The 18,616-nt window shown below is 34.3% G+C and overlaps 1 protein-coding gene across 3 annotated transcripts in view; it reads right to left on the bottom strand.

The window, feature by feature from the left end:
- Positions 1-13,346: 13,346 nt before the first annotated feature.
- LOC123536139 (uncharacterized) overlaps positions 13,347-18,616 on the bottom strand; it is a 66,966-nt gene continuing 61,696 nt past the window's right edge. For all 3 annotated transcript variants that reach the window (XM_053529035.1, XM_045318979.2, XM_053529034.1), the window contains one exon: positions 13,347-16,811. In XM_053529035.1, coding sequence (XP_053385010.1) covers positions 14,905-16,773 — 1,869 coding nt within the window. In that variant the 5' untranslated portion in view covers positions 16,774-16,811 and the 3' untranslated portion in view covers positions 13,347-14,904. The remainder of the gene's footprint in view (positions 16,812-18,616) is intronic.

The following is an 18,616-nucleotide window of genomic DNA, read 5'->3' as shown; positions in this document are numbered from 1 at the left end:
GGGGTTTGCTCTTTTTCTATTTTTGCAAGAAGGATGTACATATGTCCAAAATGACATGTGTCGTATTAAATAAAACTTATCAGATCATCTGAAAGCAAAATTTGAATCTCACAAAGCAAAATGACAGCGGACGCTATTTGATTGGACCTGTTTATAAGCGGTAATGATATATAAGCGCGCCATGGGAAAACCAACATAGTGCGTTTGCAACCAGCATGGATCCAGACCAACCTGCGCATCCACGCAGTCTGGTCAGGATCCATGCTGTTCGCTTTCAAAGCCTATTACAATTAGAGAAACCGTTAGTGAACAGCATGGATCCTGACTAGAATGCGTGGATGCGCAGGCTGGTTTTGATCCATGCTGGTCACAAAACAGCTATGTTGGTTTTCTCATGATGCGGCTCATATGCAAAAAAACTCATACCCCTGGCCCCGGCTTAAGCGGGACTCTGTTGTACAGATCCATTGAATAGACCGATCAGAAAATATAACAACTGATATAACAACCATTTGAATAGAGTCTTTTAATGGGCTTAAAACAGGGACTTACAGATTGTTGCTGTGGCAGCTAGTAAAATCTGTAAGATCATTTGCAACAAATCAAATCAATTGCAGACTCGGTTTGACTCAGTCTGCCCATGAGAGGTTATGAAATGTTCACCACACCTCTCTGGTTACAATTCTTTGCCGTAGTTTTACAACAAGCGTTACAAGAGTTAATTACTTCAATGTTTCAACGTTTGCCATTTACTTTGCAAATGTATTCTGTCTCGGAGAAAACTCACTAAAATATATTGAATATGGTATGCACGGACGATGTATTCAAGCTGTCAGAGATGGCAACCGTTATCATTTTCTCTCATGGATAATGATTATGTCTCTCCATGTTAGTTTGTAATACACACAATACAAAGTTCAAACTTTTATATTTTAACCTCTGATAAAGTCTTATTACAATGGATATTACATACTCGTTTCTACTCCCCGTTTAAGTTACACTGGTACCGGAAACGTCAATATTTTTCCATACACTGACGCCTGAATTTCATATCGGGTGCGTGGCGTAATTCAGTGTGGGTTGTTGCACTATTTTTTTTTCTATTTAGTTCAGTATTGTCAGTCATATTCAGGCTATTGAACGAGTTTATGATATTTACATTAAATTTATACGTGTAGATGCGTATGTAATAAAAAGGTAATTATCTTTGCATCGGGAAATATGCACTCGTTCTACAGTGGAAGAATATTGCCCTCCTAAAGTCGCGCAATATTTCCACTGAAGAACTTGTGCATATTTCCCGATACAAAGCTAATAACCTATAAATATTGGCATCCAAATTATTACAGGTAAATTGCTTTTAAATATACTGAACAAACAAGTTAACCCATTTGCTCTTTTGCCAATATCCTAAAAGTTACATAATGTACCTTTTTCAAATTATACATTCGTTTAGACCAACAATGATGTCAATAACATATTAAAATTTTAAGATATTGAACCAACAAAGATTATTCATTTTATTACCACATCAGACTTTTTAAAAGTCACTAAAATACATGAAAACTAAAATTTTAGAACACGTTTGCATACAATTTATAATAACACTGACTTGGAAATGGTTAAATAACTTACAAATATCACGTGATCTTTTTCGATAGGGTACAACAATGGTGTTATACTGGTTTTAGGTCTTTTTATTCCTTCTTTAAGTTAATCACTAGTTTGTAAATTCTTGACATTTAAGTGCATTTTTGTAACTTTCGCAAACAAAATAACCTGGTCGTGTTTGAAGCTGTAATGGGTTTAATAAAAGACTTTAAGAAAGTGTTAATGAAGAGATTGATATAATAAAGTCTGGAAACTTTGAAAAAGCCCTTTTATTTTGTTCTATTACCTTTCTTATAAATTACACTGTCAGATTTCCATATGTCAAATATTAAACGCGTCGGTAAAAGTCTGTCTCTTAAATCCCAAAGGCACCGATGATGTAGAACATTGACAAATCCTGATCCTGATTTTCAACAAATTTTAGTTCATAAAGAAAAGTAGATAAAACTTTATTTTTTTTTTTGCTTATTGTTTTTATCGAAATTTAATAATGTTCGTATTTTTGTTTGTTTCTTTCTTTTTGTTTTAAATAAAATGTGCGAAAAAAAGCTCATTAAGCATTGAACCTCTAAAACATCTAATTGGGAGTGACAGCGCCTTGCCTTTAGCTCGATGAGGTAGATTTGTAATAGAAACCGTGTCGTAGCATACTGCTAACAATTGCTAGGTTGCTTGCGCCAATGAAAGCAACTCTTACTGTCCCTAAGATGATAACTCTATTTATCATACCTCTCTTTTGTCTACAATGATAAAATCCTATTACCCGAGAAAGAGATATTTTGACTATCAGAAACATTTTCAACCTTTTTGACACGTGACCAAGCGAAAGTGACTGTCAGTTCATGTGGCCGCGCTGATATTTTGAATGTCATATAAGGGCAAATAACTGCTTCAATTTTTAGCCAAATCATGAAATGATTGCCTCCCTTATACACATATAGTAGTGACTTCACTATTCAATATGATATTTTGTTTTACCTTGTTGAACTTGTTCATGAGGATGATTGAACTAAATGAATTGAAAACATTGTTTAAATTTTAATGTACTTAATTTTGTTCGGTATAATAAAATAAATATCATATGGCTTTCGCCTCGGGTGACATTCTGTCCTCGGGTTGACAATATCCATGTCACACACGCTGCCATATGATATTTATATAATCACATTTCTTTTTCTTACTATAGAGCATATTACGATAAATCAACGTAAAATTGAGTTATTGCAGAACAAACATACTAAACCGACATGATAGTATCAACCTGAATTTAAGTAAAGATGCCAAAAGGTGGCAATTAAACGGATAAACAATATGTTTGCGTCTGTAAGTCTATTTAATAACCATGAAAAAGCAATAAATATTCACACTCACAAATATAATAAATTGAAAAAAAATTACACATCAATGGACACAGTTATACTTCTGTATGTGTGTTATAACAAGTAAATGTTAAAAATGAGCAATTACAATATAATAGTATTTATTTTTTATTATTATAACATAACGTTACATATTTTGATATGGCACTGAGGTTAAACAAAAATGTTTTTTATCATCTTACTTAAACAAATCCATTATTCAAGTTAACGTCCTTGTTCGGATTCAGTAGATCTGTCCATCGTTAGAAAATGATGAAAAATGCCTTTGTATCACATCACCTTTGTAAAAACAATCCAAATGAAAGCAATATTGACGTTTGTGCCTTTGTTGGATTTCAGCATATCGTTACAAAACGATGACAAATGCTTCAATATCGCTTTATAGAAGAAACCCGTTTTTCGGCGAACGCCGTCTTAGAACGAATTCGTGACCTAAACTAACCCATGCCACGTGACTTAAGTTTGCAAATCAGATTACTTGATAACGTATTATAGATAGTTTATAAAGAATGAAAGACATGTGCAACGCTGAGTGAAATGTCAGACAAAGCGTTTATCCTTAATGACTCTGTTTAAAGGTTTAAAGCTACGTTTCGCTCAGTATATTTAGCAAGAATATTGATATATCTAAAAATGATAAGTAAGTTTAATAGATATAATAAAAACCTGTTCAAATACCAACATATATCAATTTACAGAGAGAGAGAGAGAGAGAGAGAGAGGGGGGGGGGGGGGGGGGGGAGGGAGAGAGAGAGAGAGAGAGCTGAATACGGTCTGCATATCACATGAATAAGGGTGTGATTAGCCGATCGATTAAAGTCTTCTACTAGTAGGTAGAGCAGTGTCTTCCAGACCACTGCTATAATCATTGGTCGTAGAAAAAACGAAACAAGATTGCACCCCTACGAAATCTTTGTGAAAAATTAAAAGAGAACCATTTAAATTGTAAAAGTGTCGTGTTTAGTTTAGCTATTTGCAAAAGGTAAGATAGCTTATAGAATAACACAAAACCTCATAAACTTCTTGTCTTATTACAATTCGCCGACCATCTTTTTTAAAGATATTTCTTGTTAACATTTGCTGTTTCTCGTTGTGAAGTTTTTACTCTTTTAAAATTTATACTGAAATATTATGGGCTATATAAACAAAATTTATGCAGCTATACAGAATAAAATTAAATTAATGTTCAGTAATGTCGATACGTATCTGATATAACATAAATACTATAAAATCGCAAAGCAATTAAAACATAAATGCTTACAACTTCCTAAGAATACTGATATCGAATTTAAATACCAAAACATCTATGTCACCTTGTACCATTTTACTTTCATTGGAAGCATCAAACTTGTCAAGGTGAGTGGTATATTATTAATGGGCAGCTGAAGTGTGTTGCGGTTCGCAACGAGTAAAGTTACTTAAATTGAAATTATCTGAAATGAGACGGAATAAATCACAAACATCTAAGTTATATAAGGAAACATTATAATGAAAGAAACAGCAGGGATATGTAAACGTTTCCTCAGAGACAATAAAAGACATAATTTTTTATAAGCACGTTGCGACAGGTTTTCTTATGTAGTGATATTCTTCTTTTCACTCCAGAGTTTGGTTTACAATCGTTTAATGGCTTTGTGTATTATTTTATTGATTTCGTTTTCTGCATAAAATTATGCAAAATATTACTCCATGGGACTATTTCTGGAACGTAATGTCTGTCCATTGTCTAAACGTTATCAAAAACAAAACTCACAATACCAGTACACGGACCACCCAAATATAGGTACTTAGTACATACAGTCAAACCTGTCTACAAAGACCACCCTTGGGAGAGCCAAAATGTGGTCTATTCACAGGTTAAAATACACTGTAAATGTTAAAATGGGATACAAAACATGTGGTCTTTAGAGCCAGATGGTCTCTGTTCAGAGGTGGTCTTTAACACAGGTTTGACTGTACTCATTTGCAAACTCCGTTAAGTTACAGTGGAATCTGAAACGTCATTTTTTTCCATATTGACGTTCAAATTTCATATCGGGTGTTTGATGTTGTTTGTGACGCCAGTTTCATGTATGTCGTCACGACGATATTTTCAATTTCACCGAGGCTTAATAACAAATTTGTATCATTCATATAATAATTTTAAGTGTAGATGCGTATGTAATATTTGCTTCGAGAAATATGCACTTGTTCTTTCGCGGTATAACATTGCGCTCCTACAGTCGCGCAATATTTTCGCTCAAAACTCGTGCATATTTCTCGATACAAATCTAATAACCTATAATTTTAAAGATACCATATTAGACCGTCATTGTACTATGAAAGAATACTACAAGAATTTAAACCAAGTCTTGAATATTTTCATTAATATTCAAAGCATCGTATCAGTAGTTAATGCGTTCATTGTCCCTTTTCTTTAACTTTTTTCATAGCAAACTCTCTGCTGGTAACTTTGTACACTTGAATGCGATTTCGATCTTCCACACTCACGTATAACCTGTTATTTGTTAAACAGAAGCACATCGACAGTGGTTTCCCATTCAAAGATTGTTTGTCTAACAAAACGCAGGTGCCAGAATCATCGGGATGGAAAACATGCACACGTCCGGTGCCTTCTTCGCAAACATATACAAAGCCCTCTTTGTCAGTGGTAATTCCTTTCGGATGCCAAAATCGGTGAGGAAGTTCCCTGTTTACTTGGTTATCAATGTCAATTTCAGTTATAGTGTCAATATACCAATCACTGACGTACAAATGTTTTCCTTGCGCATCTAAGGCTATCCATCTGGGATATGAAAATAATGTATCGCCTTCATCATCGTATTCAATAGTTGCCAAGACGTTTCCGCTTAATCTTAATATTTGAACTTTGCCTTTATATTTGTCCAACATTGAAATGACCAGTCTGCCATTACTGATATATGCAATACCGCATCAGCACGTTTCTGTCAAAATATGGCGCTTCTGGAATGCGAGCGTTTTAGCCTTCGTCACATTTAAAAAGTTGATTATACCCCTACTGTCGTCTTTCTCGTACACCCGAACCATGGCAATCTGAGTATCATGAATCTTTGTGACACGCATTGGAGTTGTTCTGACGGGTCTTACGTAAACCAGACTTTTACTCTTTGTATTTACTAACTTAAGCGAATAGTTACCTCTGTCTAAAGCAATAAGATATTGTTCAGTCAGTAAACAGCAATCAATAATAACACAGTCATACATATCACCCGTGGCTTTTAGATTTATAACATCCAAAGGACATGCAACTTTCATTGGCTCTTTATCACCATTTCCTCCATCAGAGATTTCATTATAAGTCTTCATTGATGTTCCAAACTTTATCACTTTTTCTGTTAAATCTTTTGCTTGAACTCTTATTCCTGACTCGGGTGCAACACCCCCCGTAGAATATTCTTTCTTTAAGCATTCAACAGAATCTTTCACACCTTTAAGTGTATCACCAAGCTGTTTCAATTCCATGAATATTTTATACTTTTGACTTCTAGGAAACAATTTCAGGCTTTTAATGTTTTCAGTAAGGTGATCAATCGAAGTATTCAGGGAATCAAATTTTGCTTTCTCGCTGTCAACTCGAATACTATCTTTTTTCTTCCCTACCTGAATTTTCTCTTGAATTTGAAATATTTCTTGGTCGAACTCTGCAAACAGTGCGTCCTTCTCTTTCTTTATTGCACTTGTAGCCTCCGTTGTAGTACTGTCAATAGTTTTATATTTCATGTCAATTACTGCTTTAGTGTCAGACAGTTTTTTTGCAATATCATTCTTTTCCGTTATTAAATCTTTTAAATCTTCTCCGTTTTCAAGATCTTTTACAAAATCAGGTAAATAATTCATGCTACACATATCAGTGTGACATTCCGTTTTACAAACAAAACAAACAAATGTTTTACATGTACCACAATAAAATTTTATCATTTCATTCTTATGAGTTTGGCATTTTTCAGTACAAATATCTTGAGGCATTTTCTCTCCCTCCAAGTATTTATGACCCGGTAAAAACTTTCCGTGATTTTTCAGGCAAGTAGAGCAAAAGTAGGCCACGCATGAGATACAGAAAGCACATGCTATCACACGTACGCCATCGCGATTACAGGCTTCACAATACATTTCGAAAACTTCCTCAGAGTCCTTATTGTCTGTATTTTGAAATTCCAAATTTTCAGCTGTGTCCACCATGTTCGGATTAGAATCAGCCTCTGGCCTTGATACACTGCTTGATTCTGCCATTTTATTCACTAATTTACAGTTTGTATCCTGCTAAAAGTAAACAAGTTATAAAACTCACCAGTACTCAGATAACGTCAACATATAGAATATCATCAAATACAACAAAGCTTTACATTCATTTATTCGTATCTTCATTTATCAGCTTTGAATCTGCATCAGTAAGTTTGGTTTGTCTTTATGACAAATTTATAATAAACGACAGTGGTATTTTTCTGCCGTAAATTAACCTGTTAATTCGCGTTAGCTAGATATAAATATTGAGAAAATTATCCGGTTATCTTGTTATCATCGCGATTTCCCCAGTAAGATAAATATCGTAAAAGCAAATATGTCCTTGAAAAACTGCTAACATGAATCTTAACCAGGAAATGTTCGTGCTTCTGCTTATTCAGAAAGCGAACATACCTGGAGTATTCCGATTGTCGGGTAACTACTTACACGACTGTTTTCGCATTTAACCACTTAGTTCTAACCCAAACCTGTTCGCGATCCCTAACAGGTTATCTAGCGACAGACATATGCCACCACAGTAAACGTCACTGTTCATAACATTATAGGACTGTTCACAACAAACAGGAAGTGTCTATTATGTGCTGCGCAAAGTAGTCAAAAATGTAGTTTTCCATATTGTTGATGAAATATGGTATAATGGGTCATATAATGATGTGGCAGTTATATTTTGGCCTAGTTTTATAGGCTTTTGTACTGATTACTTTTGTAAAGATCTAGGCTATATTTACTGTGAATTTTCAGGTTTTAGTTGTATTCATTTAGAAATTGCCGACTTATGAGATCATTTTCTTAGGGTGTTGTTTATCAAACAGATTATGTTTCTTATATGTTAACATTACGACTCAATATTTTTTTATTTGTTACGAATAGTGGAACTTAGTTTCTCCTAGAATTTTATTTAGAACATGACAAAGCCATTACGAAATAAATGTCTTTACATGTATTAGAATTATGGATTTCAAGGTTATATCGGTTAACCATTTAACCGTTCGAACGTCCGGTTATCTGTTAGTAAAATCGGTAGATTAGTTATATTACATGTATTTCTTTAGAATTATTGAAAATTTAAAATTCTATAAAGAAAATCAGTCTTTTGGAAAATTCTAAATTCAGTCGCTATTGTGAACAATGCGGATCTTCCACAATCAGTCTATTTTACAGGTATCAGTTATTAATATGCATCGACCAACAAATAGTAATTTCTAGATTGTTCAGATGGGTTACTTACTGTATGTTTCCTTCAAAACGTTTTTTTCTTGTTACATGTTCATCCAATGAATTCGATTTATTGGCACAACATTTCTGGCAAGAACGGTCATTTCTTTGGACATCTGTTGTTTCAAATTTATAACGATAAAATTAATCGGAAATTAACTTACTCGTTAGGATTAAATTGCTTGTACGAAATTAGTCACAGAAGAGATCAAAAGACTGTTTTATGCATTATTTTAAACGGTCCAAAATAAATAAAAATACAAACACTTGACTTCTTTGCTTTGTTCCAGATAATACGGACACAGTTTTTTCCGAAGGATAAGAACAAGGTATCATAAACTTACCTATAACTAACCAATATAAGATCTTCTGCAAAATCGTTCTTAACAACAGACTTACTTTTACCGGCATATGATGGCAGAATCATCAGCATAAAGTAACAATTCATTATTGATCACCGGAGAGATGTCATTCACATAGATTAAGATTTATACCTATGTTTCTGTATACAGTAATGAGAATGGTGCTGTTTTGTCGGCATAACGCACGGCGTCCAGCGATAATGTATTTATGCCGGCGCGTGCCCGGCATTATTTTGTCATAACGACCTGCTGAACCTTCTAACGTGGCGTGAGGGACAACGCGACTAACATAGTACGTATACTTACAATGACCGCATTAACAGTAAAACAGTTTCCTACCTTAATATTATCTCTTTTTTCACTACAGAAGTATCGGCTTCTTTTCATTTGAAAAAGTAGTTCCGTGTGTTCATGTTTAAATCACAAGTGCATCTCTCTATCTGTTGTTTGGTCTACGTGCGTGCGTGCGTGCGGACGTGTGTCTAGTGCACGTCCGTGTTTAAGCTGCTGTGGTTTGCGGGTTAGGGAGACTGTGTTTTGGAGCGCGGCTTTAATCCTTGCTTTTTTTCAACACCCCCACCCTTTTTCTACCCCTTACCCGTTTTTGTACTTTGCATATAATTAAAATGTACTTGTTGTTGGATATTTGAAGCAACCCGTCTGATATACCTTTTTGTTGCAGACCTACTTTGCGATGCATGACCGCCCCCAAACCCCTGGTTGTGTTTCAGGTTTTTTGTTCTTCCGGAAAAACAACCTTTACCATTTGTGTCAAAAAAATAATTTTTAATCTGCGTACCACAACAACCATATAGTGTCTAACGAGTTTTAAAACACATTCTTATATGCTTTTCGCTGTTAAAACACTCCTACGCTAGAACGACGCTACGTTAACGCGCGGTGAAAACACTCTTTTACTATAAATTATTTCTTAATTTAGAAAATTAAACAATATTTTCAATGATTGCAACATGCTACTCTGTACACTTTACTACACAAACATTGAGGACGTCCTTTATATGATGTCATCTGTTTACTCACTGGTTCCGATTGCTTAAATCGAAGTGATGAAATTCAGCAGTTTCGGTTGCCTAATGGTAGATTACGACATAGTTATTTTAGATATTAATGCTTGATTGCCCTGTGTGATATGGATTAATTGCCCTCAAAGTGAGTAATGACCATATGTCCCCAGGTAATTAAGCACATCTTCGGGAAATTAACCCAAAATGGCACAGGGATATCTGGTATTAATCTCTAAGTAATAAGGGTCCCTAAATTGATCAATATGTTTTTCACCTTCTGTGTTCAAGATGTAATATTTCTATTAAAATCACCATTGTAATGCGATAGTGTTATCAAGCGAATTTTTAAAATTGGCCGAATGTTTCAATCAGAAATACTTTCATTTTCGTACAAAGTCATAGCATCTAATTCTTTAATTGACAAGGCTAGTTGATTAAAGAAATCGATTCTCGGTCACTTGAGTATTTGCTTAGTCAGATGTGAATAACATGGAAAATTCGAAAATTATATAAATATCTTTTGATAGATTCCAATAGACCTTTCTAACTTAAACGGACTTCGTAAACGGAATACGTACTTCGGAAATAATTGGGGGGTTTCTCAACACATTGATGTGCCAATAGTTCAGCTTTATAATTAAGGTATTGAAACTTATTTCGTGATATCATTCCGCAATGCATTTTTTTCATTTTTTCGTATAAATTAACGTACGTCAGCAATGTATTGTTCTTTCCTTCTTGATAATTAACATTATGAAATTCATTTAATTGCACGATGGTTAAACATACTCCTCGTCTTTAATGGCACTAAGTAGTTCCCAGATTATGTTTTGAAATCTACAAGTGCAGACTCAGTTTGACTTTTTGATGAAGTGATATTTGGTAAATGACGCTGAACCTGGTAAGACACGGATCGCAAAGCCGCGAGATTCACTACCCGGTGTTAGCATTCTCGCATACCAGAGGTCTACCGTGGTTCCCCGGATGAACTCAGGATTTTGACGAACCTCTGATGGATGAGAATAGGTGTTAGGAGATTGCCCAGAAAGCTTTTAACGTTTTACAGACATTATAACTAAAACCAAATAGCGATAGTGTTAATTTCAGTAACCTGAAGCACTTTGTTTGAATAAAAAAACTTCCAACACTTTGTGTCAGGTTCTTACAATATGGGCTAATAATTGCACTTTAAGAAGTTATCTCCGGGCTAAATTTAACTGATAATATCTTCTCCACATCGCGGTGGCAAAAAAGGTAACATAGGTTACTCGTGCATTTCGTTTGATTTCTAAACTGTCGCAGCACACGTGCATACCTAAGGCCTAAACAGCTTTTGTTTAGGGTATATACTATAGGTAGACTGTAAATGTCAATTGTAAAGTGTTAACGTTTTTACAAATTACGAAAGTATACATTTGCACATATTCCTTTTTAGCGTCCCATTAGCTAACCTGAAATGTTGCGACACAACAGGAACGAACATCCTTAGGATTAGAGATAACAACTTTTTAAGTTTAACCATATCTAGGAGCAACAAAGCGTGTTTTGGAAACAGTTCTACTTACGTAGATTTATGACACAGAATACACAATGACATAATAATATTATTATATGTACAGCTACATGTTTTGATCTTTGTTGCATGGTAAGCATTGTTACACACATAATTAGACAAAAACGGTGCTGATATATAACAAAATTGGAGAACATTCATTTTGAGCCGGAAGTTACATAAAAACTGAGTCCCATCTTGAAATATTGTACAATTTATGTATCTATTGAAGAAAACATCTGACGCAATTAGAAACACTTTTAACATATGGGTATGAGAAACCTTTAATGTTTTACCGATGTATTAAGCAAATCTGTTATTTTCAATATGTACACTGCTTTCGGTCACAACCAGATTCTAGATATATGTCCAAAGCATACTCAATCTGGTGCCCCAACATCATGACACTGTACGGTCATATGTTACTTGTTGACAATTAACGGCTAAGTAAATTTTTATGTTACCTTGGGATGAGGGTATGAGTCATCAGGGGATATTGATACTACAAAACATCATCAAGAAACAAAGGGTAAAATAAAAAGAACTGGAGTAACCCCAAAACACAAAGTCGGACGCACGAATTGAAAAGCGGACAAGTGCAAATGGACTGAGGTGACCCCTAACCTCTGTGCTCCCTCCCCTGTCCTACCCCCTACCCCCCGCCCCCAAAAAGATATGTGAAAAAACGTCCTTGACTGTGTTCAATGCTAAAACATGTGGTCTTTATAGCCAGATGGTCTCTATTCAGAGGTGGTCTTTAACAGATTTGACTGTATTTCAAATTGTAACTAATACTGATCGTTTTGTCACGTCAAATTAAAATTACCCCGCCAGCACAACATAATGCGCAAAAAATCTGCTATATCTTTCCACTGCAGTTTCTGTTCAGCACAGGGTTGTGTTGTGTTTGCTGTGCTTAGAGAAATCGACCCACACTTACCTTTTAATTTTCTTATGTCAGAAAAACGTGTGTGTGTGTGTGTGTGTGTGTGTGTGTGTGTGAGAGAGAGAGAGAGAGAGAGAGAGAGTCGAAAATGTTGCAAGATAAATAGAATAACTCAATGATAAAGGATGTCCTCGAACTGCTTTGGGAGATTCGAATAGGTCTTAAATATTGATATTGTTTGGTAAGACGCAAAAAAAATGCAACAACTTATGCATAAAATTCGTAAGTACACTTGGTGATTGTTACTTTGTTTTTCATAGCCCAAGTATAGTTGAGAAAGTCCCCGACTTTATAAGCAATTACGAAGTAAGTTTCCGTTTATGTTTATGTTTCAGTTTAAGTTAGAAAGGTCTAATACAAGGTATATACAAGGTAGATCTTTATCCCCCCGTTTTTTAATTGAAAAAGGTTTCAACTAAACAATGAAGTTCGTCTTAAAATTATCATTGTTTTGTTTGCGAAATATGGAATAAAGCACTTTTTTCATTCTACAAATAATATTTCTAAGTTTATAGAAAACACGTTTTAGCACGAAAATCTAAAATAATGAATTGCTCTAATATAATATTCCAAGCGTACTCGATTAGTACTGGCAATGGTACGGAACTGGAGTGTAACAAAATGATATCTTTACTGATCATAGCAGAACATAACGTGAATACGGCTATGTTGCAACTTTGTATTGCCCAACACAAACTTCTTTTAAGAATGGGAAATGGAGCATCTTCTGTATCTTGCTCTATCCTTATAAAACAAAGATGACTAATGCAGAATAGCTCATATGGGGAACAGGTTGCAACTATAAAAACATAGACAAACAAGTTTTTGTTAATCAAAGTTTGGCATTAGCTGCTTAAACAACAATGGCGGCTTTACATATAATATAGAAGGGGTCACCGGGTGCGTTGTGTGGACCAAATGAGCCCATTAGACTACTTTTTTGTAAAATATATAACAACTGTTAACATTTAACAGTATAACTTTAATTTTGAAGCTTTTTCATTTCATATATTTCAAGGATATATACGGCAAATAAAAACGTGTCTGCATTCATTTTACTGCATATTTCTGAGGCCTAAATTCATACCTGGGGCCGTATTCATAAAGCATCTTAAGTATAAGTTTTGACTTAAGTTGAAGATTTTACTTAAGTTTGTGGTGATTTCAGCTTAAGTCTAAGTATAAAACTTAAGTCCTATTCATAAAACAGCTTAAACTTAAGATACGTAAGAAATGACTTAAGTCAGAAAACAAAATGGCGTCGAGAGTACGATTAAAGTGTTGTTTTTCAGATAAAAGCACCTTAAACATAACTATGCATGTTGTATCTGTCTGAAATTACTGTTGTTGTTTTTAATGTTTTCGTCCACAATAAAAGCCAAGAATTACTTATTAAGTTGTTTTATGAATAACAAATATACTTAAGTAAAATAAATTTCTTACTTAAGTAATACTTAAGTAAATAATCAATTTCTTATACTTATACTTAAGATGCTTTATGAATACGGCCCCTGATCCCGTTTTAAATGTTTATAACACAGCATTGGTATTAGTAAATAAAAAAAACAGTGTGGGTAATTGTCCTTGAAAATACGCTGTAAAAATAGGTAAAGACGAGATCCACAATTACAGTAACCAACGTTCTCATGATAAATTCGTAAGTGCAATTATTTCAAACTCTACGAAAACTGCAATGTGATTTAAGAAATAAATGGCAATATAAATAAGAACAAAAGCTCTACAAAACAAAACAAATGTAATTTTATATACCCCAGCTGTTGACTTCATATTTGTATCATCTGTCATTGAAATTCAGCTTATATGAATATGATCTACAGATATATATAAAAGAGATCGTCTACACGGTTCAACAAATAATATGAATTACATTAAACTTAACTGCACCCGCTAAGGCTAATCAATAGACACATTTTAAAAATAACACTCAAATGAATAATCAAAACAAAACTATTTGCATATCTCACAAGCTAATATTATCAAATTAGCCACGATTTTCAATTTTTCTATTTTAAATGTAGAAATGAAATATACAGGACAGCATCTCCTAAAACAAATATCATAAAAGTTACTAATCAAGTACAATTGCTAAATGCGTTAGTATCATTCCATTCTACACTTAATGTTTTTTTAATGATCGTTCATTGCCTACTGGTGTATTTCAATGATGACCGCTGTAACGTGGTTTCGTTATCATTAATTTATACTAATCTACTTTAGGTAAATTGTGAAACAAGTTCTACAGCTTATATTGATCACTGTCGATACTTCAGTCCTGATGAAATCCAACGTCGTGTGTGTATGAGAGAACTGGTCAGTTTCCCTATTAATGTTGAGCACCAAGCAAGGAAGCTACTGGTAACATTATTCACGTCTTCGGTATGACGCGGTCGGGAATCGAACCCTTGACCTCCAGCACTTAAAGCGGACGCCATAGTACTAGGTTATCGAGGCGGTAATTGCTGTCATTATTTGCGCATTTAAAGCATATTTTCAAGTGCATGTATATAGAATGAATACATACTGACTGCGTTCACTGTTTAATTTTCTTCACTTCTTTGTCTGTGTCTGTATAATCACTGATTCTGTACACTTTTATGCTATCATGGCCAAAGTATCCTACATACAACTTGTTATCTGTCGCAGAATATAATATGCCAGACTGTTGGCTATTTGCAGAGAAGTTCTCCGACATAACATGCAATTTAGTACCATGGGCATTTGCAAAACCATTCTTTGGATGAAAGCAATGGATACGGTTTGTACCAGATGCAATTACGTAGATAAACCCATCTTTATCAGTGGTTATTCCTTCTGGGTGCCAGAAATAGGCAATTTTCCTAGTTGCTTTGGTACCGAGATCGATTTCAAATATGCTGTCTTCACACCAATCAGTAACATATGCACACTTTGCCTTCGAATCTAAAGATATGCACCATGGACTTTTGAATATTTTATTTCCCTCGCCATTCACTTCAATATTTGCCAAGACTTTTCCCTTCATGTTCAGTATTTGAATTTTCCCTTTGTGATCTTGCGACATTGAAATTATCAGTCTGCCGTCATTGATGTAGACGACAGTATAACAAAACATTTGTGTTAGTATGTAGCGCCTCTGAAATGCGAGTGTTTTAGCCTTCGTCAGATTTAAAAACTGGATTTTACTCCTAACGCTGTCTCTGTCAAAGCACTGAGCCATAGCAATCTCACTGTCGTTAATTTTGGTGACAGATTCAGGCTTTGACTTAACGGATCTTACATATTCAAGTTTATTATTTCTTGTGTCAATTAACTTAAGCGATGAGTTATTTTTGTCACAAGCAATAAGGTATTGATCTGACAGCATACAAAAATCAATTATATAACAGTCTTTCTCATCTCCTTCAGCTCTGACATTTATATCTTTCATAGGATATGCAATTTTCTGTTGTTCTTTCGGACTCATTTCTTTAGATTTTATGTGGCGGCTCATCGTCATCCTTCCAAATTCTTTTACCCTTCTAGTCAACTCATTAGCCTTTATTTTATGTTCAGATTCAAATGCATCACTACTCGTGGTACAATCTTTAGTTAAACACTCAACAGTATCTTTAACATTCGAAAGTCTATCACAGCATTGTTTCAGCGTTATGAATAGTTTATAGTTTGGGCTCTTAGGAGAACTTGAATGTGATTTGCTATTTTTTGACAGCTCTTCAATTTCTGCTGCCAAAGAATCAAATTGTTCTTTCGCAGTAACAAGGCGCATGTCATCGTTTTTCTTCTGTACCTGAATTTTCTCTTCAGATTGATATACTTCTTGATCAAACTCTGCAAACAGTGTTTCCTTTTCTATCTTTATCGCACTTATAGCTTCCGCATTAGTACTCTTAAGGCGTTCATATTTCATGTCAATAACTGCTTTAGCGTCAGTCAGTTGTTTAGCAATACTATTCACTTTTACCATTAACTCTTTTAAATATTTTCCGTTCTCAATATCTTCATTCACAATGTCAGGTAAGTATTTTATGGTGCAGGTGCCTTTATGGTCTTCTATTTTACAAACAGGACATGCAAATTTACTACATGTAGCACAATAAAATTTTATGATCTCGTTGTTGTGAGCTTTGCATTTTTCAGTGCAACTGTCTTGAGGCATATTCTCTCCCTCTAAGTATTCATGACCCAGTAGAAACAGTCCGTGAAATTTCAGACAAGTTGAGCAAAAGAAAGCCAAACAGGACTTACAAAAAGCGTATGCTACTGCATGTTTCCCATCACGGTTACATGTTTCACAAAACATTTGAAACACTTCGTCGGAGCCCTTAATTCTTGTCCCTTCTAGTTCCGAATATTCAGTCAAGTTCGTCACGTTTGTATTCGAGTCATTTTCAATTCTCGCTAGGCTACTTGATTCTGCCATATTGGTCAACGAAACGTCACTTTGTATCCTGGAATTACCTAAAAGTATAATTACAATCGTTATGCTCGTGAAAACACCTGCTATATCCTCATGTAAAACAGCGAAATGCCAACTATAATCTAAAATTAACAGCAATGCCGACAATATTAATTCAATACTGATCTGTCATGCAACACGTACACACCAGTAAAACATGACCTTAAACACGCAAATGTATAAAATAAGCAAAATAAAAATAAATAAATAAATAAAGTTCGAAGTATATACTTAAGATGGTGGTCCAAAATTTACGTAAAAAATTACCCAGTTTTAAAACTCAAATACCTTTCAGCAAAGGAGAGAGAAAAAAAGTTTGAACTTTTGATTTAATAAAACTCACCAATGTGTGTTTATGTCACCATATAGAATATCATCAAATATGAAAAAGCTGTCAAAAATAAGCAATCTTGATCACCCGTTATATATCAATAAACCAGCTCAATAGCTCATTTCTTCCTTAGCAACCTACTGTACTTCACTGTTTATAACATTACGTAATAAAACTCATTTGGTGCGGGTAGTGGAACTGAGGTCCTTTTGCAATTTTATTTCAGAAAGTAACAAAAGTATTAGCGAATTAATGTTCGGGACCATTTTTGAAATTAAAATGTTTAAAGACATATGTCGTGCCATGGCATTTTGGTTTTTATTCATTCTCAGTCAGTTATTTTTTAGAAAAAATAATCAAATATCTCCTACGAAATTTTAGTTACAGAAACGAGGCAGAAAATATTCAGTAAATTTCATTACAAACATTCAGGGCAAAAACCAAATGATGAGAATAGACGATGGATTTTGTTCCCATACATAAAGGTATATGAAAACGCTATTAATGTTGTTATATAGCATCATTTGAAATACATTTTCTCTATCCTTTTCTTATCTGTTTATTGATACAGCTCTTACCATACCTATACACTCGAATCTCGTTAAATGTATATAATTTTAGTTCAGATTATATTACAACTAGCCAAGAGCAAAATAACGTTCCTGGGAGTCCGCTGGTATATGGGTTTACACAGGGTGGCTATATAAACTATATTACAATATTGTATCGACTGCATTTTAAAAGACATGTGCGTCATTAGGTATGTTGTAGGGACTTTCTCAAACTAGTTTATTAATATAAAATTCTAATAAAAAAACCTACTGATCAAATTCTTGCTGTTACTTTTGATTGCCATAAGCTACACAATTTGCTGAATCGAATAGTTTGAGTTTCTTTAACAGTAGGCCTACCTCTACACAGATTCAAATACTGTTGAACGCTTAATTTGGCTCGTTCTCATCGCATTTATACTCCTTTTTTCATATACTACCTAAAATATTACCTGTATTGCGTTGTTCCTCCATGTCCGGAACAATACTGGTCTGATGGTATAGACTGAGGCTGTAAGACCATCAATCCTCTTTTTCGGTAATACACTTGCACAAGATAGCAGTAGAATTCCCTTACAATTGTGATATTTCTCTAGGTTACGTTACAGGGGCTCAATTTTAGTCAACTTTACCGTGAAAGAAAATATAAATGATTGAGCAAACCTATAAGAGATATTACACTCACAATAGCTAGCAATCATATCTTGAAAATAATGTTGATATGATCACCTTTTTAATGTCAGTAACAATATTAAAGCAACTTGCCATTGTAAGCTTGCCAAGCTATTGACCAGAAAGTTCTTATCTATATCAGCATGTTTAAAACAATGCGTAGATATCAGAAAATTCGAAATACAGGATTTAAGAAAATAGAAAAATGAAAATCTAAGTTTGGCTGAATCATTTTCGAATATATATATGAAAC

This window comes from Mercenaria mercenaria, chromosome 17 (assembly GCF_021730395.1).
Source record: "Mercenaria mercenaria strain notata chromosome 17, MADL_Memer_1, whole genome shotgun sequence".
Taxonomy (NCBI): Eukaryota; Metazoa; Mollusca; class Bivalvia; order Venerida; family Veneridae; genus Mercenaria; species Mercenaria mercenaria.
This window is presented reverse-complemented; position numbering and strand designations above follow the sequence as displayed.